Below are 27,428 nucleotides of genomic sequence, written 5' to 3' on the forward strand. Positions count from 1 at the left end.
TAGGAAGAGTCTTTTTATGAAGTTTAATGATTTGATGAACCATTTAATGATTTGTTATGAACTGTTTGAGGTGGGGGACTTAATGTCTGGGCTGTGTACTCTTAAGACTGATCTCATATAAGTATTGTACAGTATTCTGAATGTACCGAGTATAAATATTATTAACTTATATTTCTCCACCAGGTGCTATTTTTGATAGTTGGATATGATGAGTTGAGTGAAGAGGAAAGTGGAGACATCAGTGAGCTTGTCGAGGGACAATTATTTCCAAATTCAACTTTTGTCATCACTTCGCGCCGTGGATCCTCCAAGCCTATTCCATCAGTATTGCACAGGCGGCTCTTAATAGCCGGACTTTCTCCTGATCAAACACACAGGTTTATTTCCCGCTATTTTGAAGCTATCAACAAACCTGGTAGTGGAAACGAGGTAAGACTCGGGATGGGTCAGGTTTTGTATGTGTGATGTATTAGACTCATTCAGTGAGAAATTTGGCAGGTCAAGTGCAATGCCGCTGTACTGCACTTTTCTTTATATATGATCACTACTTTAATTATAATGCATTCAATTTACAATTTGTCTACAAAATTTAGTTTGATTTGCATTGCTGTTCACCTGTTCATTATAACCAAATTTTTAACAATTTCTTCCAGTGGGGAATAAAGCTTCTGATTCTGGTAAATTCATACACCGGTTTCTATTACATGAGGAAACTTGTCTTATATCGTGTGGTGCAGCTGACTAATTATCTCTGTCAAATGGTTTTATTATGTGAAGTGTATTTTATGAAATAATTTTATATTAAAATGCTGTATTTTCTTTGAGAAAATCAGAACATAGGATAAATGGACAGTTTTGAAAACAAAGTTGAAAAACAGACCAGTTTCTACAATGTATATTTCTAAAAATTTAATTTATTGTTTTTTACAACATTCAGAGAACAGTTCATGAAGAAATTTGTGCCTTCCCAGCAAGTGCATATTTCGTTTATTTCATATAAAACGTACACTTTAGTATCCCCTCTTACACTTTTTTTTTTTTTGGCATTGTTGTTTTTAATCACATGAAACTGCTTTTATATTGTTCCTGCAAATTCTCACTACACAAGATCTATTACTGCAGCTAAAACTACGTTCCGTGCTAAGGGCAGTCTCAACTATTAATGGAGTACAGTACAGTATTGTATCTTTAAACTCGACCTCTAAGTTATGTCGTGTGGTGTGTGTGTAATTACTTAAGTGTAATTACAGGGAGCCGGTCGGCCGAGCGGACAGCACACTGGACTTGTGATCCTGTGGTCCTGGGTTCGATTCCAGGCGCCGGCGAGAAACAATGGGCAAAGTTTCTTTCACCCTATGCCCCTGTTACCTAGCAGTAAATAGGTACCTGGGTGTTAGTCAGCTGTCACGGGCTGCTTCCTGGGGGTGGAGGCCTGGTCGAGGACCGGGCCGCGGGGACACTAAAGCCCCGAAATCATCTCAAGATAACCTCAAGATAATTACCTAAGTGTAATTACAGAAAAAGAGCTATGCTAATGGTGTCCCGTCTTCCCAGTACTCTTTGTTGTGTAACTCTTTGAAACTACTGACGGTTTTGGCCTCGACCACCTTCTCGCTTAACTTGTTCTGACCGTCTACCACTCTGTTTACAAAAGAAAATTTTCTAATATTTTATTGGCACCTTTGTTTCCTTAGCTTAATGTGTTCTCTTGTTTTTGAAGTTGCTGGTTTCATGAATTCCCCTTTGTTAATTTGGTCGATTTCTGTTAGTATTTTGTAAGTGATGATCATATCTCCTCTTTTTCTTGTATCTTCAAGTTTTGGCATGTTTAATGCCTCCAGTCTCTCCTCGTAACTCTTGTTTTTCAGTTCAGGAAGCCATTTTGTAGCATACTGTTGCACCTTTTCCAGTTTATTGATGTATTTCCTGAGAAATGGGCACCATACAACAGCTGCATATTCCAATTTTGGTCTCACAAAAGTCATGAACAGTTTCTTTAGTATTTCACCATCCATATAATTAAAAGCAAGTCTGAAGTTGGAAGGCAATGCATACACTCCTCTCACAATGTTCTTTGTGTTCCTCTGGTGACAACTTACTATCCAAAACCACGCCTAGGTCTCGTTCTTTATTAGATTTCTGTAATTCCTTTCCACATAATTCGTAAGTTCTGTGTGGTCTTTTTTTCTCCAATTCCACATTCCAAAACATGGCATTTATTCACATTAAATTCCATTTGCCACTTGACGCTTCAAGCACTTATTTTATCTAGATCAATTTGAAGGGCATTACAATCGTCTGAATCTCCTGTCTTTCCCAGTATCTTAGCATCATCTGCAAACATGTTCATATAATTCTGTATTTCTTCTGGTGGATCGTTTATGTAGACAATGAGCATTACTGGTGCACGGACTGAACCCTGTGGTACTCCGCTAGTAACACTCCTCCAGTCAGATGCATTGTCTCTGATTACTGCCCTCATCTGTCTCTCAGAAAATTTTTCATCCATGTCAGAAGTCTCCCTGTCACCCATCCAGCCTGTTCCAGTTTCCAGAACAGCCTTTTGTGTGGGACTCTTTCAAAAGTCTTTTTTAGGTCCAAGATACAGTCAACCCAACCACCTCTTTCCTGTGGTATCTCTGTGGCTCTGTCATAAAAGCTAAGTAGATTTTTTTTACACAGGATATTCCTGTTCAAAAACTATACTGTCTGTCTGTTATTATGTCATTGCCTTCTAGGTGTTCAATCCATTTGGCTCTAACTATTTTTTCTAGTGTTTTGACTACCACACTTGTTAATGACACGGGTCTATAATTTAGAGGTTCCTCTCGACTACCATTTTTATCAATTGTACTATGGTTGCCTTTTCTGTGAAATTTAATTTTAATATTCTTTCTAAACAAAGTTTCTTAAATTTTCAAATGTAATTTGAATAATGTATATTCTAGTGCACCACTATTTACATTTATTTCCTCTTTCAGGTCCTGTCTTTAATATCTGTGAGTCAAGAAAAGTACCGAGAGCTGATCATGTGTCCTGTTATGTGTTTAGCTTTGGGAGTTCTGTATGAAGACTTGGGGGGTAAACTGCCTTCCAGACTTACCGATATGTACATGTCACTTATCAAGTATATGATCAGAAAGAATTTGATCAGTAGAGGAGAACCCATGTGCTATGATGTATTACCCGACAAATACAACAAACTATTATCGGTAAGTTTGTTAATGCCGTAATTGTTTTTAGATTGTATCGTCATTTTGTAAGATATTTTTTTTCTTAAGTTTGTGTGTGCATGTGAACATAAAGTACCTATAGTACTTGTGTTTGTGAGGAGAGAGGTCTTGGATATTTGTGGTCTGGCACAATTACATCTGTTCTAGTGCTTTGTTACTGTTCTCTCTTGTCTAAAACAATCCTTCTCCATTTTCTCATTTATTTGTTTCCCTAGATGGCTCTTCTTGGTGTTGCAGGCATGGACTCTCCACTCAGAATTAAGTATAACTGTTTAATACAGTTTGGCAGGGTTATGTAATGCTGCCTTCAGTGCTCATGTTGGGTACAGGGGTGCTTGCTTTTGCTTGGTCAGAAAACAACTGGATTGAATGGATTGGATTCATGTTCATCAATTATTTATCTTTACTCAGTCTTATTTTTTAATTTTTGTAACTGCCTCCCTCATATATTGTACTATCTTTCTGGCTTTCTTTCCCCCCCCCCCCCTCCTCCCAAACTACTTTAATGTACGTTTGTTGAGATTAAACTCCAGTAGCCATTTGATTGTGCATACTTGCAACCTGTCTTGATCCTTCTGCTTGATGGGGGTTCTGGGAGTTCTTCTACTCACCAAGCCCAGCCCAAGGCCAGGCCAGGCTTCTATTGTATCATCTGATCTTCTTGGCTTCTTATCCTTCTCAGTTTTACATCATCTGCAAACATTGTTTTGTATGGTTGTACAGTACATCCTTTAGTCATTTTTGTGGATCAGAAGCATTAGTACATTAAGTACAAAATCCTGTTGGTTTCATGTTTACCACTTGCATCAACCTTGACACTATCTTTCACTATGTTCCACTGTTTGGGGCTTGTTAAATAGTCTCTAACACTGTTCAGTAACTTCCCAGTTATCTCGGCATGTACAATATTTCCAACTTGCATATCCACTGTTTTTGGGGGATGGTATCAAATGTTTTTGGTCGTTTAGAAAGATGCATCCCATTCATCTTCCTCGCTGAATCATGGCGAATCTTGTCATATAATTTAATTACTGTTGGTTTATTTGGCATGCCTTGCCTCTACAAATCTTGCTCAGTCTACTTACTAAGAGATGTAAAAGCAGGTATAAGAACTGTGATTGTATTTTTATGGGTTATTAAAGTTCATAAAGGCAATCTTCTGCAAAAAAAACTATGGTGGGCTAGTGTTGGATATATAATTGAAATTTATTAAGCAACAATAAATATTCTATATTTTTTATTAACATTTTAATTATTACTGATATTACAGGACTTTGGAAAGATGGCTTTGGAAGCTTTGAAAACAAATGTTTCTTACTTTACTGGACAAGATTTGAAGACCAAGTGTCAACATGGAGGGGAGATTATTGATCTTGGGATCTTGCTGAGAATGCAATCCATGTCAAAGCTAACCAAAAAGGACCACTATACGCCTGTTCACAAGTCTTTCCTCGAGTTTTTAGGAGCTTTCTATCTGTCGGGGCTCATTCACGATACCACTTTACTTCAAGCAGAAATTGACAACATTGCAGAAAAATTGGACATCTCGCAACCGATACTAAGGTAGGAAAAATGTTTAGAAATTAAATTAAGTTTACTTATGTGTTGCTATTAGTGTATTTATAGCCATTAACTCCCACCCCCTCACACACACACATAAAAGGAAAGTGACAACATATCAGTCCATCCTGAACCCTCCTCAAGGGTTCCATGATGGCCCAAAAAGTAGTTTCATTGCTTTCTTGTCATGTGTGTGATGTGGGTTATAAACTTTAGGACATGTTATTTTGTAATTCTTTGTATTATCATTGTGACTTTTGGAAGATGAAAACTTTTAATGATGAGCAGTTTATATAAGATATGGTAAAGTAGGAAGTACTATACTTCTGTATTTGTTAATAGTTTGGCTATGAAAATCAACACCTATTTTCCACCACAAAATACTTGAGCAATAAAGAAGACTCTCACCAACACCTGAAATATTATATTCATGTCTTTTTTTTCCATGGTATTTATTAATTCTAAAGGTTAATAAACATTGTTTTTCTAGAGTCTTTCACTTTATTAGAGGTGATTATTTATTAGATAGTTTGAGAAGTTCAAATCATGCTGCAGTTGATGTAAACTCTGTTTTTGCAATTTACCGACCAAAACACTAACTGAACAGTGCAGAGGTCTCTTGCATACAACTTTCTAAAACCTAAGAGATGCTGGCATAGCCGGCTACTATATGATCCATCCAGGACTTACCACCTGCCTGACTCTCATTACGTTTCTGTACATTATGGCAGGGGTCTGGATAAGTGGCTGTGCCTTGTACTGTATTTAGGGAAGGAAAACAGTACGCCACTAGTATGCGTACTAGTGGCTTTAGGTATTGTATGTACTAGCTCTATCTATAAATCCAACATTATGTTTGTAACTAATACTCTATGTATGTACTTTTACCTGAATAAACAGTGTGTCTAATTCAAGCAACCACTGAGAGTACTGCGTGCTGTTATTCAAAATAATAAATAATTATTAAGTCTGTCCCGCAAGCAAAGATTACAAGTACCGAGACAGTTAATTAGTGCTCTGCAGATGTGTTAGCAGATCTACTCCTTATAGTAGGTGATGCCACTGCCACAACAGTAGGATCGGAAGAGCTAGCTACGCTCGGTTCTTGTTCCGTCGTCCAATCATTACCTTTCATGTGTTATGCAGTGTTCGTTTAAATTTAGTTATCTTTATCTGGATTTATCCTTAACTGTACAGAAATCTAAACTCGCTTCTTATCCTGGATTATTTCTATTGCTTTTGGGTAAATTTTCATTTTGCTAATTCTTGATACTGTATGAAAATAAGATATTTGTTTCATAAATTCCTTTGATGTCACTTCTAATCTTAGAGTTATTAGTCTCGTGCCAAGAAGCTACTGTATATGTCTGTCTGTCTCTCTCTTCTACCAATTCTTCCCAGGCTCTTGCTCACAAGAGCTGAGCAGATGTGGCTTAGTAACTGTAATACTAAGAAATATCAGTAATAGGATTACAGTTATTTGTATCATATTTGCTGTTAAGTGTGTGTGTGTGCTTTTGCTCAGATCCAGTAGTTTAAACTATGAAAGGCAAATAGGGGCATTACAAAATTTTGTTGCAGACTAGTAGCTATTTCTTTTATTTCAGTCAAAACTCTGGTCTAATGGTGCTCAAGTACTTGGTTGGACTGTTGGGGCGGAATGCTCACATCATCTTCAACATTGTTTCCCAGATGGGTGTTCCACAAAGAATACTGTTCTTGCTGCTGAAGGAGAGTGGCATGTACCAGATGAATGTCTTAGAGGTGAGGCAAGACTGTAAAATATAGTAATAATGGTAACAATATTTACAGTAATGATTGAGGTAATAATATGAAAATGTTACTATAATACTTATTTCTTATCATAAATGCTCAAATCTCACATTCAGTGATCTTTTTAAGAGTTTTGTGGGTAATATGAACCAGTGGTGATTCTTCAAACTTGTATCAGAATTATTTAAATAAAACAGCACTCTTCCTGACATAAAAATTAGATGTCCAATAAAAATTATTGCAGTATAATTATTTTTCATACAATATTTTTTTTTTTACCAACTAAAGTAGAAGACTGCATTTATGTATATATTTTCACCTGCTTTCAAAATGCTGCTCAGAAATCATTACATAAGTCTTGAATACTTTAGCAAGTGATGAGACTTGCTTATTATCTCTTGTGAATGGTATTTCCCAAACCTGGTTTACCCCTTTCTTAAAAAAAATTACTTTTAAATTGCTTTGTAAACAATGTTCAGTCAGTCCTTAATCTGTGTGAGGAACGAGTTCTTGGAAGTTGTCATCCAGTTTAAATTAGTGCAAATAAGTAAAATAAGTATAAATGTTTTAAAGTATTGCACTATACACTATTGATTAAATAGTGATGTATTCCAGAGACCTCTAAAAGTACACAGTTTTACATTCCTTTCCTCCATAAAGTACCAACAGTACCTGAACAGTGGTAATTACCTAAGTGTAGTTACAGGATGAGAGTTACGCTCATGGTGTCCTGTCTTTCTAATAGTAGTAGTAGGCAGCATCCTGCAGTCTTAGGAGACTATGGAGTTGGGCTCTGGTTGCTGATGCTGGGGTGTCCTCTCCAAGGCACAAAGCCTGGGTAGGTCGATATGAAGTTGAAGCTTTTACCCATGCAGCAAGTTTCCCATTTTCCCTCTCCACATTGCCTAAATTTTCCAATGGAAAGGCAAACACCAATACGCTTGGCTTCAGCGCCGTCGCAGGAGCTGCCAGAACAGTAATGTTCTGGCGGTATTTCCCAGTACTCTTTGTCGTTAAATGCTTTGAAACTACTGACGATTATGGCCTCCACCACCTCACTTAGCTTGTTCCAGTCGTCTATATGCTAGATGTCATGTGAGGGGCTGTCCTTTAGGTTTCTCCCATGTCTGGAGGTTTGTCTGTTGATATCTTTCCACTGGGGATTGATCCATTGTCTCGTGTGACATAATGTGCCTGTTAGCTAATTCCTGGATTTTACGATAATTTTGCATAAATGTGCTATAGTAATGTACTATTCTTAGTTTTTTGCCTAAATTATAACAACGCAGTGTACCATAATTTTTGTTCTTGGGTAGTAAGTGTTATTTCCTAATTGCTTATGTATAGAAAAAACAATTATTCCCCATCAGACTTTTGTGACCAAGACAGTTATATTTTGAAATTGACCTATTTCTAATGAGAAAATGGGTGAATTTGTGTACAGTGTTTTAATTTTCATTGGTGTACGTGCTGTCCCAAACGTAGATATAATAGGGAAATTTGGAAAAATCATCTTGGAGACCGATCACGAGTGCCACCATTTTGAAGTCAATGATGACCTTCCAGTCATACTACTCATACTTCAAGGCATCCAGTGAGGTGTTGATATTATTGTAATCCTCTCAAGGTGTACTCGTGAGCAAAGAGACAAAATAAATGCTTCTGTGAGCAAATACTCATGGGAGGATTTTACTTTATTTTAGAATTATTTTAATTCTATTTTAATTTAAATTTGAATTTATAATTTTAAATTACAGTAATTGGTAAAGAAGTGGACTGTGTGATTTTATATCTTCACACAAATATATCCCACAAACTTGGTGGTTTAAATTGTTAGAAAATTATGCTGATATGGAGTAAGATTGGTGTAATGGAGGCGACTGAACGCGATGTGGACACACATAGGTTATGGTGTATCTTCTTGGTTATCACCATACGTTGTCTTCTTATTCACAGTACATCAGCCTGCCAACAAGTTAATACAGTATATAGTTTCATTCATAAATTATGTTGAATAAATTGAACTAATCAACTTGTGATTTATCTGTGGATTTATACCCCTTAACTCATAACCAAGCATTACACAAGGAAGAATCGACTGGTCAATCTAATGTGTTAGAACCAGATACGAAATACAATACCTGCAGAGAGTCGATGAGCTCGATGTGAAATAAGACTCGAGGATATCTCATAATTTTGCGAGAACTCTGAGAATTATCACAGCATGTGTCGCACCTCAACAAGCAAGATGGCTCACTTCCCTTTCTAGTGTGCATTCATGGATGCGTAATTATTTATTTAGTTCCAGGAAGGAGTGGATATTAAATTAGATCCATTTAGGAACTTACTAATTATAATAATCTATGATTAATGTTTGTGCAATAAATAGCACTTATGCTGTATATTATAATACTTTAATAAAAGACTTGAATTTTATTCCTTCACCTAATAATCCTCCTACATACGTGGCATGTTGTATCACAAGGCATTTTCTCAACAAGAATTGAGAAGAATAACCTAGAATTCTTTGAGTTAATGTTATGATTTAATTATTAAAATTAATGAAAATAATAAAGCAATGGAAGACACATCTTCTTAGTGTACAGTATATACAATTGAATTTATATGGGTAATATTATGTATGATTAAGTGGGTGAATTTCCCACAACTTCTTCCCATTATGGAGGTAACTCCAAGTTTACTCAGCCCAGAATCTATCTGGAATGTTGTTGAAAATAAGTAAATTTCAAAATATCCCTGTCCTGATGACAAAAGCAAAGTATGAGGGGGGAATAATATCCATTTTCTATAGAGGTAAGACTAGAACATCAGTGGAAGCTGGACATGCAATTGAGTTGAAGATATGTAAGGACGTTCTCATTCGCTGCATGGTGTGGTTGGCAAGTGGAATGCACTGAAGGAGGAGGTTGTTGAAGCCAGTTCCATCCACAACTTTAGGAAAAATAATGATAAAAATGTTAAAGTTGAGAGGTAATTGTTGTGTCAAGTATCAATAGCTAGGAGGCAGGGGGTAAAGAGCTACAGTATCACTGTCTTGTAGTCACTGATAGGTAAGCACTTAACTTGACATTCTATTATGTGGAGAGATGATGCAGGGATTTTATTTTTCCAATATTATTGCATGGCTGTCAACATGTCACTGTCAACATGTCAGTGTTGACAGTAGAATATGACCCCAATATGTTTGCAAACTGAGGCCAAAAACAGCTGTGAGCATGCTAGCATGTCAAGCTGGTTATAATTCATGTCTCACCATACAGTAGTAATACTGTACTGTGAGTCAAGCAGCGGCAAAGGGTTAAGTAGCATACGATGGATGGTCTTTGTTTGAAGGTGAGATTTTCCTGGTTGAACAATGAAATTGCACTTACTATGCATGACAAATACATATTGCACTTTGATACGATTAATACAATTCTCTGAGCATGACGGGGGTAATGTAAAATCTTTAAAATAGACTGTTCAAGTTTTTTCCTACTGTGAGTATACAATTGTGTGTGAACAGCATTACTGGAAATACAATATTGTTAGATCAGTATTATTATACTTACAATAGTGTATGAACAGTGTTAATGAACATGCAATAGTGTGTGATCAATAATGCTGAACATACAACAGTGTATGATCAGTATTGCTGAACATACAATGGTGTGTGATCAGGTTTTTGCCCTTTTTTCTTTTTTGCTGCTAAGGAGCGAGCGACTAGCATGTACCAGAAGAATGTGGTGGAGGTAAGGATAAAGGACTTTGCTTGCAATGGCTGCCTCATTTTGCATGTTATTCATTCATTCTAAATATTTAATTTCTGGGCTATTTTACTCGAATGGAGCAATCACTGAATCCACCATATGACTGAATTATTTATTCACTTACTGAAACCATCTTTGTACTGTATGCCATCTGTACTTACTGAAGCCATCTTTGTACTGTATGCCATCTGTACGTACTGAAGCCATCTTTGTACTGTATATGCTTACTGAAGCCCTCTTTCTGCTGTATATGCTTACTGAAGCCATCTTCCTGCTGTTTTTACTTACTGAAGCCACTTTCTCTTTGTATATATACTTAATGAAGCTTTATGTATACTGTAATTGGTGCTCAGAACAAATTTGCAATTCACAATTTTATTTCAGAGTTTAAATTTAAACCCTCAAGCTGATAAGTAATGCTGAATATTATTCACTTCTCCGGGGCTCGATGGACTCCAGCCAGGGTTAGTGCAACTTTCATAATCCCTGATGCAGCAAAGTTTTTTTTTCTGTGGAGAGCCCCTTCGGCTCCCCGGAGCTATACCAGGATGATGTGTGTGTATATTAGCTTCAAGTTGAGGAGCGAGTGGTGGCCACCTCCCAGTGGGGCGACTGTGGTGACGTAATGCTTGTTTGTTCGTTTTCTGATTGGGGAGTTCTGCTTGCTCGTTCGGCTTTCGGCTTCCAATTTTAAACCAGCTGTAGTTTGTTTTGGGATTCCTACCATTCTGGGTGCTTGACCTGGTAGATGGCAGATATATAGACTACTACTTCCAACTTCATGGGGGTGTCTATAGGCCATTGCTCCTCGTGCTTCTCTGAGGGGGGCCAGGTTCTAGCTCGTGGTCCTTGGTAGGCTAAGAACGCCATCGACTGACTGTTGCCACAGTCTAATATATACACATCAGCCCAGTATAGCTCCAGGGGAGCCTCCGGGTCTGAATGGAGTGCTGGGTAGCCAGCGTGGGGAGGTCTGGATGTCCCCCCCTCCTCCTCTCGGGGAGGGGAGGGTTGCGCGGATGAGCAGCACGGCAGTGGAGTGTGACGTTTGCTTGTTTGCTTGTTTCATGGGATTAGAGGGAGTTCTGCCTCTTTTTCATTTTTTTGTTGTACTTTTCTTACCATGTGGGGTTTTGTTATGCCTACCTTTCTGGGTGCCTAACCCCAGTCGATCGCAGATAAGGAAAACCCCCAACCACAGAGGGGGTTTTCCAGAGTCATTGCTCCCTAAAACCTCTCTGAGGGGGGCCAGGTTCTGGCTCGTTGTTCCTGGTAGGTCGAACTCCGTAGACTAATGCCCTGGTCTAATATATCACACATTAGCCTGATAGCTCCAGGGAGTCTCCGGGGCTCACACAGCAAATGGCATTTCATTACATTCAATTCTGTTTTTTTCCAGGTATGCAAACATGTATCGGGACGAGAGCACGTTGTAATCCAGACCAATTCAGGTGAGCTGGAGGACTGGGGTCGACTTTTGTATTCTCCGGACTGTATGCTGGAGGGAGTCGAGGTTCTCCTGGACTTTGATGGCAACTCCAAGGATAAGCACGAATCCTTCTTCACATCCATGTCATTCAATGAGAGTGTCAAAAGTGTGAAATTGACATGCGTGGTTGGGGGTGACTTTGGAGAGACAGAGGTGAGAATTATGGTGTCACATTCTCTTTGTCATGTTTTATGTTAGTGTTTATTTTGGGTGATAAGAATTTACATTTTTTACTCTGCATTGAGCACCATTTATTGTTTAGAGATAAAGTTAACATTTTTGTTAGTATAACATAAGCTTGGTGAAAATATTACATTTAATAATGTATGCAAACTAGATACAGATACAACTCAATTTGTTTATTCAGGTGACAAGATTAGTATCGTATGTGCGAGCTGTCCTTACAAAGCGTCGCTTGGAGTCCTTTGAAATACAGGTGACATCATTAGAAGAAGCAACTGCTGAAATTCTAAGCCCTGTTGTGGAAATGATCTGTGATACACTGCCAGAACTAGCTCAAGCCCTCAACAAACTAGTAGTTGCTTTAGAGTTGGATGGAGAGCAGGTTTGTTCTCAAGATTTTGTTCAAAACTTAATTTTTTATACAAAGATTTTATCTTATGAATGCTCCATCTCCATAAGAAATGGACTTAATCATGTACAGTATTAGCCTTTTATTCTTTACAAATGTATCCTTAATTTTCATAATTGGTCAGTGACTAGTCAATTTGGCACAGCTAGAGTGCTGCCATACATCAGTATGAAAATACACTTATTCCTTCTGGCAAAAGCATTCACTTAATCAAAATGAAAAGAAAACTGAATGAGACCCCTGAAAAGGTAATTGTATACAGTATAAGCACGAGATGTAAAAACTTATATTTCATGTACACAAAGGGTAAAAAACAGGCAATCAGAAAAGTTAGTTTTAAGTACAGTATTTTAATGAGAAGGAATGAATATGGATACAAGTTAACTTTTGGAAAACTTTAGTTCCTTCCCAAGGGAAGAAAGAACAGTATCAATAGATTCATTATAAATTTTAATGTTGATAGCCAGGGAAGTTTCGGCTCGGCTTGTATTAGTAAGGGATTCGTTGCCTTGGAGAAAATATACGACACCTGGGTAAACATTGTGAGGCCTCATGTGTGTAGTTTTAAGTTTAGGTTCTATTCAATCCATTCTATCTTCTGTTCTCTCTTATCAATAGGCTTTCCTGTTAGTATGCTGTATTAAATGTGAGTGCATCCTCTTGATGTTAGTCACACATAGCAAACATATTTCATTATGTATATAAAATATATAGAAGTAAGTTTACAACTTATTTGCAAAATTCATTGTAGTTTATACAAGTTTCCAAGTCAGTGAATGTCAGCATGAATTTAAAATAATCACAAGTTTCAACACTGTACAGTATTTTAATATATGAAGAGAAGTCAATCTTACATTGTTATTTATCTTGAACAGGTAATGCAGCTGTGCCAAGTATTACAGATGGCGCCACAGGTGCGTGTGCTCCATCTCCCACACCTGGCTTGTGGACTGGATGGTCTTAAAGCTGTTGCACGTTTAGTGGAGAATAACCCCTTAGTATCGCTCAACCTTGCTGGCTCTCTCAGCTCTGGTACTCCAGTAAGTAATGAGAATATTTTGTTTTTCCCTTACTGTTTATCCCAGTTTATTACTTTCATATTGTCTGTGTATACTGTATATAATGTCATAAAGTAACTTTTTATGGCCTTTGTATGAAATAATGCTAGTGATTAGTGGCATTAAAAACAGTCGTTGAATGTAATGAAAGACAAATTTCTGGGTGAGCCCTGGTGGCTTCATGAAGTTCAGTTTGGCTTACCAGAGCCAAACTGACTGCTGACCAGAGCCAGAAAAACCTGGCCTCCTCACAGAGGTGTGAAAGCAGGTGAGACACGGCCACCTCACTGCTTGGTTCGAGAGAGACTGAAGCCTCACAACCTGCCAAAAAAACTTGCCCAACAATGTAAACAAATTATAAAAAATCTCTTGAAAAATGCGTGTTCTCATTTGTCCCAACCCTCCCACTCATTTAGGATGGAGGGAGGCCAGGGCTCATGCTCTCCACTGGCTCAATCCATCAGTTCCTCTGTTGATGCAGCTCATGTCAGGTGACTGATGTAGCGCTTCAAGGTTGTCAGTCAGCTGTGGCTAGGCCCGGTGCTTTTCAGCAAAGTGCTTCTTTGGAATTGCACCCCGTGTAGATTTGGTTTTTACACCATGTGTGTACTGTGGGCTTGGCTTTTTAGAATGCTCAGAGCTGCATGTATTCAGGGTCACCTTCCCTGTGAGCTCTCTTGCACAGCTTCTGCACTGACAGAGTTCTCTTCTCTGGTTTGTTCAGGAGTTAACTCTCTTCAAGTTCCTTCCTGCTTGGGGTGGCCCTTGCTTTGGGCGAGTCAAGGGGGTCTCGTTGCCCGTCTTAACCTGGGTTGGTAGTTAGCCTCGGTTTGGTTATCATTCAGGCCCTGAAAATTCACTGCAGGTTTAGTTGGTCAATTAATGTTCCCTCCAAATCTGTTCTCACCTTAGTTGAATTTGAGGGTTGCTTGTCATCTGTGCCATGGGGTGAGGATTATTCATTCTGCCTCCACCATGCTGGCTGTTGGGTCGAGGACACCCGTGAACCAAAGTTCTGTGTGGTTTGTGCTCCTCATGTAGCTCTATCTGACCTCCTCCCAATGAAGTTCATGTTTATCAGGCAGCTACTGCTTTATGGATTCACATTCAATGGTCTAGATTGTGGCCTGCTTTCATCGGTCTAGATTGTGTGCCCAGTTGAATGCCTCAGAGCTGGCCTACCTTGTGTTTTGGGACCCAGATTTGGAGTTATTGGTGAATTCCACCTTGGTTCTGTCTGCACCTTTTCCCTTCAGGTGTGGTTTGCTCTGCCTCTGATATTTCCCCTGCCCCTCCTTTAATATGACCATTAAAAAAATAATGGTCATATTGATTTATATACAATAATCATACCAAATTTGTACAAGCGTATAGACCTATGTATACCATATATATTTTGTGCAGGTGGATGAGAGATCTACAGGAACTGGTGCCAGTACGCCATCACCTACCCGGGAAGACACTCCAGCTCCTCTCTCATTTTGGAGCTTCACCGATGCACAGGGCAACACACGCTCGGTTTTCAACTCGCTTCCACGATCTTTCTACCAGTCACTTCCCAGACGGGGAAGACTACACGCACTTTCTGCAGAAAAGAGAAATTCTGACACTACACTTCTCCAAAAGACATCATTCCCACCACCAGCTTGCAGTCCATTAGTTCATTCTAATGGATTTCATGAAGTAAGTTTGGAATTCAATATTTAATAATTTTTTCCACCTAAAATTGCTAATATTTATCCTTCAATTATGTATCTTCTGCTGATAGTTTTGCTGCTGTATGTTGTACAGTATATCTGTATAAATGGAAAAGGTAAGCTAAGGTAGTTATCAGGAGAAAGTATTATGCTTGATGTGTATATATAGCAGTTAAAATTGTGTAAAATTATAATAAATATAAGCAGTGAAATTCTTCATAATTAATTTCAGATCTTCTCAGCATTCCGTAACCCATCTTCCAGAGTTTGCCATTTAAATATTAGTAAGTGTACAATGGGAGCCGAGGACTTGGTATGCCTTGGTGAAACTGTCCGCTTTACAAAGTGTCTTTCGTCTTTGAGGATGGAAGGGCTGTCTAGAATGGCCGAGATTATTCCAGTCCTTATAGCATTACAGGTTGGTACTGTTTCTTATTTTTTCTGAATATCATGAGCTTGAGGAGATTTATCACTTTAATATAAATAATTTTATTCCATTTATGGTGCAGTACTCTTTGTTGATAAACCAATAAATAACTCTTGAAATATTTGGAAAAATATTTTCTTTATTTTGCTGTAATACAAATTCTTTGTATCAGAAATATTCACAAAATGTCGGATAAAATATTATAGCATATCCTGTTGGTAATTGTTGCAGGAAAATACCAGTCTTCAGCTGCTTGACCTGACGTCTCCTCACATTCTCCTGGGCGATGCTGCTTTCCAGGTCACCCTCAATGCTCTCACTAAAAACAAATCGCTAAGGTTTTTGGTACTAAATGGATGGACCATTCAAGTGGAGGCACGTTAATGTTTTCAGTTGTAATGTTCCGATTTGTGATATACTGTCACTTAGTTTTATGTAAAATTTGATTAAGATAGCTGTACAAGCTAAAAGCATTTTAAAGTTGTAACATGAGAGAAAAAATAAATGAAACTGCTGAGTGCCACATGGTGGCAATTTAAGTGGGCACGTCTTATATTGCCCTCTTAATTATATCTAATGTTTCATGTTCTAATTTGTATGTGATATATTTAACTCATTAATATTCCCTTTATTATCCACTTCAGTCAAATCACCCTTTATGGTTTGCTTTTCTAGAGTGAAAAATAAGCTTTCTTAACCTGTTTGTTAGGGAGATCTCTGATTCCAAAGATTCACTTTGTCCTCCTCCTCTATATACGTTCAAGAAAATTTAGATCCATTATAAAGTATTGTGATCATAAATGAGCTGCACAATCTAAAAGGTGCATTTCAAGGGCAAAATTAATTAACATTATATACATGTATACATGTATTATTGTTGCTAATACTTCTAGATATAAATCCCAGTCTTACCTTATTCTGAAACTTTACAAGATATATATATTTTTTTACTTTTGCGAATTCATTAATTTATAGCTTTTAATTCTAATTGCAACAAAAGGAAAACCATAAAAATAAATATTGTACGTATTAAAAATATCTGATGCATTTACAGGCCTTTGAAATAATAAGAGTAGCCAATAATTTAACTGTAGCTGATAGCTACTGCTTAGGAAACAATAATGCCCTATATTGGAGAGTCCTTTGACCTGTTCATAATTTTAATTCCTTTGACATTTGCCATGAGCAGTGGACAGGTACAGCTAATATACAGTATCTGAATACAGAAATGAAAATTAGAACTTGGTACATATAGATTTACAGTGTAAACTTGATTTACAAGTGATTGCATCTAATAGGTACTGTACTTGGTTTCCCTGCAGAGTGAACGATCTCTCAGAGAGTTGATCCAGTTCTTAACAGTGACTGAACTTCAGCATCTTGACCTGGGAAGTTGTCAAGTGATGGTCACTGTGCATGATGGGCCCTTGGCTCGTCTCTCAAGACAGGATGATGTGGTATCTGCACTTCAGGAAGGCGTTCCACCATTACACAATAACACCCTGGCCTTTTTGAACTTGGATAACTTTGAGGTAATGCATTTTATGTTCCTGTATAATTTGGACATACTATATTCAGAGTAAATATCTGTGTTTATATACCATGTACTGATGTGTGTCTCTGAAGCTGTAGTTGTGAAAAGCACAAAGAGCTGGCAACAGTGTGATGAAACATCAAGAGAAAAGAGTAAGCTTAAAAATAGGTGTTTTACCTCTAAGGACTTTATCCAAATCTGTTTCAGTAGGAAATAATTGTGAAGGGCTGTAAGAGTTATGACAAGTGGTGTTAGAAACACCACTTGTCATAAATGGAAACACCCGGCCTAACAACAAGTGTTCGGCTGGGTGTTTCACTTGTTTATCCCTGTGGTAAAGACTCAATTTTTTCTTTGGTGGACAAGTCAACCCCCTGGTTTTGGAGAGAGATGTTTAGGCTTCAAATGTCAATTTATATTCTGGCATATACAGTAATTTTATTATGTGCAAGTTGTGGGATGCCTGTAGCATAAATTATAAAATCTCTGTAAAACTGGAAACCCCATGTGACAAATTGAGTCCAGCCCCAAGTAATTCATTGGAGGGAGATTTCACTCTACTAAACAAACTGAAATCCTGATAGCCATATTGTTTCTCTATTATTATTATTACAGTATTATGTTTTAATTTTATCTGCAATGAAGATGCTTTCTTTTTTCATGGCATACTCGTGTCAATTTACACTATTTAAAACTTGTATTTAAAATTTTGCTATCTTTAATACTCATAATATTTGCAGGTAACCTTGAACAATAAAGTTGTTTTGAGGGGACCACAACTACTCTTCTTGCTCAGGCACTTTCCCAAGCTAGTTGATGTCTCTCTGACATCCAGTCTTGGAGCTGATGTAATTGATGATGCTACAACACACAGACTCTTCACTCTCTTGCCTGGATCATTTCCATTCCTCCGGAGACTGACGCTGGGTGGCTGGGTGTTTTCACTAGACAACTGTGAAAAGGTATGGGTTCACCATAGAAACAAAATTTAAGTTATAATAAACTGCTTAAATTATTATAAATTGGATTTTATGTATAGAGTAACTTGGGTATCATGCACTAAATGCACAGTACGCACTGCATTAACAATTATATTTCCATATATGTATGGGGTCATGTATGGATAAGTTACCTGAAGTAAGCAATATTTTCTTAGGTGATGCGAGCTGGGGGAAAACATCTTCGAGGTAGTCAGCTGCGAGAAGTGTTGTTAGGTGGAGTGGAAGTTCGAGAATCTAGTGGGAAACCTGGCATGGAGCACACCCTTCTCCAAGCTCTCACCACTAACCTCCACCACCTCTCTCTCCTTTCCCTTGCTGGGCTTAAACTTACCCCAACTCAAGCTGCATTATTTGGTAAGGTAAGTAACCAGAAATGTATCCAGATACTGAAATTTGCATCAAAGTTTTAAATTTTAACAGGCAAATGCTAGTTAGATTGAATAGTAATTATTTTTGTACACTTTTGTAGTTTAGTGTTTGTCACTGAGGTAATGTACTAAATGCTCTTGGTTGTCCAAATAATCCCAGGTCTTGGAATAGGAAATGACCTCTGGTGATTCAAGGTTTTTGTCAGGGCCTTTGCTGCCGTTTACCAGGCACTTTGTGGCCTGTGATGGCAGGTCTAGGCAGTTTCACTTCCAGGTTCCTCATTTATCATCAGCTTTAGTTTTTATTGACCTCAAAGCTCTTACTTGCTTAGCAAAGATTTGCTAAGGTTTTCTATTTTTCCAAAAATTAATTTCCGCTAACTTCAAGTTTGGCATTTATCATTGCCTTTAGATGCCTCTCCAAAATTGTTATCAGCTCAGTTAGCCACCGAGGTTCTGCTCAGGTTGTTTGCTCCACATCTTTGAAAAACATTTCATATTCTGGAGCTGATTCATTCTGTGGCTGGAGCGAGTGTGGCTTTATTACTGCTGACGCCCCACTCACTCCACGAGTGCATGGGCACAAAGCTTGCTCGTGCAAGTATAGGAAAAAGATGGTAAAGGATATTGTTACATCTGCCTTCTCTAACTATTATTAAAATAAGTTATCAATCCATTTCATATAAATTTACATGTTGGCTGTGTATACTTGCATAAATTTTGAGTATTTCTTTTTCTAGACTCTGCGAGACAAATTGGCATCATCTACTCTAGAGCTGGAGACACGAGGGCTTGGGTATGCTGTCATCAAGGCGTTGAGACAGGCACTCACGGATGGTGGCAGATACGAGTTTGAGTTCCTCGGTGGCCCCTCAGGCATGTACAAACTGAAGAAGGTAGACAGAAGGGAAAAGTTAATTGGTAAATGGGCCTGCATATCTACTCTGGATAGATTAAGTGAATTGTAATTTTTTTTTAAATGTGATGAGGCTATTGTTTATATTCTTACAATAAATGTAGTTGATAGTCATTTATACAAAATTATACAGGCACAAATGCTGAACTTTACGCAATTATTCAACATGAGGTGATGGATGCATGTGATGGATGCTCTTCGTAAGGTGTTATTTAGTAGATGATCTAGTGTTATATAGCTGGTTACTATATATTTCCTTAATGATGAAAATATGAGTGAAGTTGATATACTTGTTGGTATATTTATATGATAATGGCAGCCATTATCATCAAAACACTTGCAGTTCACCATATGCCCATGGTTCTGAAAAGAATTAGTATAAAATTTGTATAATGTACCGACAGATACTTGTGCTTTGATAATACAAATCTAATGTTACGACTGTCGTAAGTACATGGCAAAGCAAAACAGGATTTTATGGCAATGGTGCTTTTTAACCCTGTGCTTCCAAGCAGAGTTTTGCCTTAACCACAAAGTTTAGGCAATATACAGTATTTTTTTTTTTTAAACACATGGACACAAAATATTAGGTTTCTGATGTGCCCCTAAATATTTGACTGCAAGTTATAACAGCTTGCATACCATGTTAGGAAAGTTCTTGGCAATATACAGGTCACTATCACCTTCGTCTTTACTTAATGAGAAACTGTATATATTAATTTTGTATGTACAATATGAATTTCCTTTGTACATACAGTATATTTAGTTAACATTAATGACCAGGAAAATATTCAAAATGTCTTCCTTTGTTGTACAAGCTACTATGCGACTCTTGTTAATTAAAATATAAGCTGTGCATTACTTGTTAAAACTGCGTTATTTTTTAAAAGGCACAAAATTGTGCACAAATTCCATTGTTTGTATATAAAATCTCAATTATGTAACCTTAATATCTTTATCATAGTCCAGTTATCAGATAGCTAAACAAAAATAATGCCAAGATATATTTAAAAGGATATTGTGTCAATATCTGTGTTATTTTCATATTTGCAGTCATAATTTAATCATTAACAGTCTAAGATTTTTATAAATATTGTGTAAAATTTCCCAGTGTCAATTATTCATCATGCCTAATCGCATTTAGCAGATATTCTGTTTTACAAATATTTACATTTAAACTAGAATTATGCATTTCAGTATCACATATCGGACAGTCACACATTATTACCATTTCTCGAAGAATATTGGTATGTTTGTTGTGTGTGTGATGTACACCTGCATTCATAAGGATATTGCATGTATAACCTAAACATTCATAGGAAGGTGCATGCAGAACCTACCAAAAATATCGGAGGAGGGTGTATGCAAAGCCTATCAAAAACATTGATAGGAAGATGGTGCATGCAGATTACCCAAAACATTCATAGGAAGATGGTCCTGCACAGAGCCTACCCTAACCATTCATAGGAAGATGGTACTTCACAGAACCTACCCTAACCATTCACAGGAAGATGGTCCTGCACAGAGCCTACCCTAACCATTCACAGGAAGATGGTCCTGCACAGAGCCTACCCTAACCATTCATAAGAGGATGGTGCATGCAGAGACTATTTTGGTTGCTAATTATATCAAAGTTTAGTGTTGACTATTCAAGTATTCTCTTTCATATGGTTGGCTTCTGTACAAATAAAACGGCTCCAACTTGCTGGTAATAAGGTAGAGAAATGCATAGAAAGTAATATTTTTAACCACAAGTGTAAATTGTATTAGGAAATATAATTAAGCTTAAAGGAAAGAGTAACGAGAAGAGAAGAAAAATGGTTAAGTAGCTAACATATAGTGTAAACTAGAAGATAATGAAGAAGGCTACCAATATTGCTTGGGAATGTGACTTCAACAAGGACTGATCCATGGGGGACAATCGTATTTTAACTTCTGCCACCGTCATACTTCCATGTGCATAATATGCACCACATGTATGACTTAGTGAAGGCTATTAATCAAGTTGATTGTTTAGATATGGATCTATAAATAACAAAGGAAAGCATACTTAAAACTGCAATATCCTGAATACGTTACACTTGCAGTTTACTCTGGTTGCAAACACACTCCCTGGAAGCTAGCTATGAATGGATACATGGGAAATCATTAGTGATTACAAAATCACACGAAATATAAAAGGGTGAATGCAAGGGGCATACACAGAATACACCTTCCAAAGCCATCACCGTTATATCTTAGATATACATTTTATTATTTTAACTCCAAATTATGTTGTTAAGGATTTACATGATACAGGTAAAAATTTCCAATAGTTTCACATTTTAGGAGATATCCCTGGTTCTTTTTCTTTTATCATATTGATAAACTTTTTAAATATTTGTTGCAAACCTTTTCTGTTTTCATTAGTGTTTGTGGAATGAGTTGGGTGCTCATGAGCTAAGTACTAGAGCCTGTATGTTACCTTGTGAGTGTACTGTGCTGGTGCAGTTGTATGATCTTGTTGCCACAGTCGTCTGTTGATTTAGTCTTGATATCACACTTGTTTAGTTTAAGTTGTATATTTTTATCCTCTTGATCTAAGATAACATAAAATGAGATAAAAGTGCTCCTTTGGAAAGCTAAAATATTATGAGCTTCTGTGATGGTTTTAAGGATCTCAGCCAATGTGACTGCTAGCTGAAATACGGCCACATTTCTTGTAAGTTCATTTATGATACAGTATACTCGGTTAAATAGGTGTCTATTAGACAAATATGATACAAATAAGGCTTTCTAAGCTATATATATTGTAAATAAAGTTTAGCAACAAGTGATTTTGAATGGTAGGTAGTTTTTCTCTTTGTATGAATCTCCAATGCAGCTAGCCTTACTTATTATTAATATACCATAACATGCTGTTGAGATAATTGTTATTGCCACTAGAATTCCTGCAGCAAAGCCAAAGTGAGGTTAAGTAAGTTTTAATATAGTAAATGAAATAAAATGTGAAATAATTTTGAGAATTACATATATATATATATATGTAATATTACTAATTTATATATATATATATATAATATATAATATATAATTATATAATTATATATTATATATATATATATATTATATATATATATAATAAAATACATACTCTAGTTTTGCTTATTTACAATTATAAAAGGATTAAATTTTCTTCAATTTCTTTAATTATTTACTTCGTTATTTTGTGTGAATCTGTTATAGGTGCAATTCAGTTCCTTTAAGTTATTGTATTTCTCATTTTGATGAAAAAATCTTCAAGAAATGGTGACTAATGACATGCTTAAAGCATTTCCACAAAATTTAATTTATTTGCTTGTTTTTTAAAATGTACCTTGTTAAGGTCTAAATTATAAGAGAATGGTCACCATATATTTACATTACTAATTTAAATCCAGAACATTGCCATTGTGTATTGTTCTAAAATATTTACCAAAAATTACAAGCTACTTCATAATTGCTTCCTTGGGCAAATTCTACCATCAGTATTTAGAAAGTCAGTTGCTTTAACCTTCATTCAAGTAAGCCACATAGTCTTCCTGCTTGATTTTTTCTTTTTATAATTACTTTCTTGAAGTAAAAGCTTTATTAAGTAAAACATTGATAAAAGTTGTGAAAGAATTGAAGCCATTTGTTCAACATCCTACAATTTATTTATTTTTAATAAATCAGATTAACTGAGTATGAAAAATTATCACCATTAAAAGATTTAATAATGTCATATTTGACTGTCCCAAGTGCATATATACACACTTAATAATCTCACAATGGTGTAGTGAATTCTTTGGTAACCTACTTGAAGTCTAGAAATCCCTAGTGCCTCTAGTTGTGATTTTTACCAGGTAATGAAAGTCAATTTTTTTAAGCAAATGTTACATATTTTGTCAACACTTTTAAAATTCCACTCTGTTGCAATACGAGTTTAATAAATGTATATCCTTTTTCCAACCCAAACAATGTAGATGGGGTGTCCATGCAGCCAGTTAGGTGCTTGTATATTATATTTCTGAGTAGTGTAATATTCATATTCCTTGTTAATGTATGCTCAACACATCCACACATCACACACACATACTCAATACAATTCCCAACCTGCACACAGACATAGTTTAATGCCAAATATCATATACACAGGAATACATACATGCATAATTCATATCCCAACCTACATGCAATGTTTAACTCAGCAAACACATTTTATACATACACACACAATATGTGCTTGTGGTTGGAATACGTTAAGTGAGACGATGGTGGATGCCAAAACTGTCAGTAGATTCAAAGCGTTATAAGACAGAGTACTGGGAAGACAGGACACGAGCGTAACTCTCATCCTGTAACTACACTTAGGTAATTACACTTATGTAGTTACTCGCAGACAGAGGCAGGCAGGCACAGACATGGCTACGTGTCTTCTGGCCACAACTTATCCAGATACTGTAAGCTGGTTTCTCATTTTTGGTGATGGTCTGAATAAAATTAGATTAAGTTGTTAAGCGAGTGGTCTAAATAAAATGTGCGAATAAAGCAGCAGTGAGACATGAGTGTTTGGTGTGGTTTGTGGTGTGGCATTGGAGCATTCATCCTTACAATTTTTGTAGTGATCCAAATGACTACACTCTCACACAAACATGTACCCACACCCTGACATCCATGTGCCAATAACCACATGCAGACACCCACACCTACTCACTATGCCCACACATCCACTCCCTATGCCCACATGCCGAAACCCCCACATCCACTCCCTATGCCTTCATACCCACACATCCACTCTCTATGCCCTCATGCCAATACCCACTCCCTATGCCCTCATGCCAATACCCACTCCCTATGCCCTCATGCCAATACCCACTTCCTATGCCCTCATGCCAATACCCATTCCCTATGCCCTCATGCCAATACCCACTCCCTATGCCCTTATGCCAACACATCCATTTCCTATACCCTCATGCCAATACAGTACCCACACATCTACTCTCTCCCGACAGCATGACCATGTGCATTCTCCCCCCACCCACACACCAATGCCAAACACCCCATGCTAAATGGATGAAAAGTAAGAGGAGTGTGGGAATCGATATGTGACTGACTCCCTGCACAAGCTCCTGTGGGGAGGCTGTTGCTAAAATACATGAGCCCTAGCAAAATATATATATATGTCTTTGTTAAGTAAAATTCATATTTACATTCGTTATATGAGAGTTGAGTAGGTTTGCCTGAATGTAATAGAAGGGCAGCAAGTAATGTCAAGCTCTTGTGTGTAGATCTTGCAGTGTGGGAGTTGTGTAGACAAAGGCATGAAATAAAAAACCTGGAAGCAGTCTGGCTGCTCATGAAAAATAGAGGGAATTTCATGTCTCTGAAAATTTGTGAGTAGTGTTTGTATACTGATGGATGGCTCAAGAGTTTAAAAAGATTTGTTTAACTCTGCAAGTGGATTAGAACTGCTCATATTTGTCAATTTAATAAACTAATTAATTTGCACTTAATATTGTCAAATTTTACATAAATTTCCAAGATAATTACCGTAACTACTTTTTTCGGACTCAAATGGTTTTTCTTCCGGTCTAGGTTCCAATTTGCCGGGAAAGCACCTCCGCCTACACACAGCTGAAATACACATAATACAAATAGTATTGAAAGGTTGCATATTTACTTTTTCTATAACATTAATTTCATTATTTGTCATGTATGTTGCTGTAGATTTTGGAATCTTTATATGTAAAATTAGAATTATTGATATATAAGAATGTGTATTCTATTCTTTTCCCTTAACCCCCACCACTTCTATTGCAAATATTGTATACATTTGCAACACCCTCTTCCATATTGTCAGTGTCGCCCTCTTCCATATTGTCAGCGTCGCCCTCTTCCATACTGTCAGCGTCGCCCTCTTCCATATTATTAGCGTAACCCTCTTCCATATTGTCAGCGTAGCCCTCTTCCATATTGTCAGCGTCACCCTCTTCCATATTGTCAGCATTATCATTTCTTCCATATCATTGTCAGCATCACCCTCTTCCATATTGTCAGCATCACCTTCTTCCATATTGTCAGCAACACCCTTTTCTTTATTGTCAGCATTATCATTTCTTCCATATCATTGTCAGCATCACCATCTTCCCTATCATTGTCAGGATTATAACTTTTATTACCATTAACATGCAGTCCTTTTCTTATACAAAAAAGTATTCATAATGTGTTTGCGTGGATCGATGCCCAGGTGAGAAAATGTGGGGGAGTAAGGGGATGGTGATTATTGTAAACAGATTGACTGATGAGGGAGAAGAGAGAGGAGAGAAGTTGATTAATTGATCAATCAATTGTGAAAATGGATGGATGTACAGTATTGAGTTAAGCAAGGAGCCCAAGATGAGACTAAAAATTGGCTTCTTGGATTAAATTGATAATTCTGTCTTAATGTTTAGCAAACATGAATTCTTTAGGCATTTAAGTTTGCTTTTAAGGTGCTATTATTACATTGGCTGGGGAATTTTTTCCACTTATTCATGATGATTCACTACTGTATATACAGTATGTATAATTGCTATTATATATTTATGTTGTAAATATGTACCTCTTGAATCATTTCAATTATAGTTTCATTTGGAGAGTGTTATATATATGCTTTTGTTTTTATCTAAATTAAATTTATGCATTAGTAATGAACATCATTTCATATTTATAGTTTCATTTTATTCTAAAATATTTCACTAGTCATTTGCATTGTTTCACATTATATGTACAGAAAAAACTACTTTTAAGATGTGTGTATGATATACTCCATCATTTCCTGTACATATACCTTATTGCATTATTTGGTTGTAATTAATATTATTATGAATGTAGTCAAGAGGTTAATGCCCAATTATTGTACATATCAGTTTTAAGTCTTGAAATATTGACCCCACAGTATTCCGCTGGTTGTGCTGCACCCCATCCCGTGATATCAATAAATGTTGAAGACGAGTTCAGTTGTTTTATTATTTTTTTTTAAGATTTTTATATTAGTTTTTTTTTTATATAAACAATGGATACAAGTAAAAAACATAGAAAAAATATAACTTACTTTAGGAGCTAATGTAAAAACATTTTCCATGTATCATCACTGTCATGGTAAGGTAACTTCAGTACTGGTATTGCTTTGTATCTTCTTCTGATGACGAGATTTACACATTAGTGGGCATGGCTACTTTAGTCAGGTAATGCAGATAACAAACTACATACTGTACATGCATAAACATGAAACTGCCTATTTATGTATTCAAACATGCATAAGTAGTAATAGTAATTCTAAAAGTAATACTAATAGACCGTGGGAATAGTAATTCCCACGGTCTTCCTGGTACTGTCGTAATGGGAGGTGGGAAGTGGCTCTGGCTAGGCATCATTTTGGGCATGCATGCTTAACTCTTGGGAACTTATGGATGTAATGGTATTGGGGGTGTTTGAGAGGGTTGATGAGCCACACTTCGGTTGGATGACATGCGTTTTTTTTGTTCTTGTATACAGTACAGTGACACGTTTGCTTACGAATGCCTCTATTTACGAACTTTTCGGGTTATGAGCCCAATTTCTTCGGAAAATTTGAATCGGGTTACGAGCTTTGCCTCGGGAAACGAGTTTGTTAATATGCGTATGGCCGACCTAGTGCGTGGTGGCACGGCGATCACGACTCAGTTTACCAGTGGCTCTTGCCTAGTGACAATCGCGCCGAATTCTCTGTAAAGAATTTCAGTGTTTTTCGGATTTTTGGGTATTTAAACATAAAAATAATTATTATATATCTTGCCATGAATCCCAAGAAAGTCAGTGGTAAGGTTCAACCTAAGAAAATAGTTGAGTAGAGGCAGTAGAGGATGTCCCTTCCTCATTAAGAAAATGTGGGAATTATGTGAAGAACTGCAAAGTTTTGTTGAAAAAACTCGCCCAGATAAAGCTGTAGCAGGCAGTTGCATTGACCTTTTAAATAAAAATGTGATGTCT

The 27,428-nt window shown here is 36.9% G+C and overlaps 1 protein-coding gene across 9 annotated transcripts in view; it reads left to right on the plus strand.

Annotated features, from left to right (window-relative positions):
- The window catches only part of LOC123755416 (uncharacterized), a 152,529-nt gene extending 126,118 nt beyond the window's left edge, over positions 1–26,411 (plus strand). For 6 of the 9 annotated variants that reach the window (XM_045738054.2, XM_045738053.2, XM_045738058.2 and 3 more), the window contains 15 exons: positions 184–429; positions 2,982–3,212; positions 4,504–4,796; positions 6,401–6,557; positions 10,280–10,318; positions 11,736–11,978; positions 12,193–12,390; positions 13,293–13,457; positions 14,880–15,158; positions 15,405–15,590; positions 15,831–15,974; positions 16,922–17,131; positions 17,874–18,095; positions 18,290–18,493; positions 19,243–26,411. In XM_045738054.2, coding sequence (XP_045594010.1) covers positions 184–429; positions 2,982–3,212; positions 4,504–4,796; positions 6,401–6,557; positions 10,280–10,318; positions 11,736–11,978; positions 12,193–12,390; positions 13,293–13,457; positions 14,880–15,158; positions 15,405–15,590; positions 15,831–15,974; positions 16,922–17,131; positions 17,874–18,095; positions 18,290–18,493; positions 19,243–19,470 — 3,045 coding nt within the window. In that variant the 3' untranslated portion in view covers positions 19,471–26,411. The remainder of the gene's footprint in view (positions 1–183; positions 430–2,981; positions 3,213–4,503; positions 4,797–6,400; positions 6,558–10,279; positions 10,319–11,735; positions 11,979–12,192; positions 12,391–13,292; positions 13,458–14,879; positions 15,159–15,404; positions 15,591–15,830; positions 15,975–16,921; positions 17,132–17,873; positions 18,096–18,289; positions 18,494–19,242) is intronic. The other 3 variants (XM_045738055.2, XM_069327771.1, XM_069327770.1) reach the window with 1 other exon arrangement.
- The last annotated feature ends 1,017 nt before the right edge of the window (positions 26,412–27,428 follow it).

The sequence above is a fragment of the Procambarus clarkii genome, chromosome 20 (assembly GCF_040958095.1).
Source record: "Procambarus clarkii isolate CNS0578487 chromosome 20, FALCON_Pclarkii_2.0, whole genome shotgun sequence".
Lineage (NCBI taxonomy): Eukaryota > Metazoa > Arthropoda > Malacostraca > Decapoda > Cambaridae > Procambarus > Procambarus clarkii.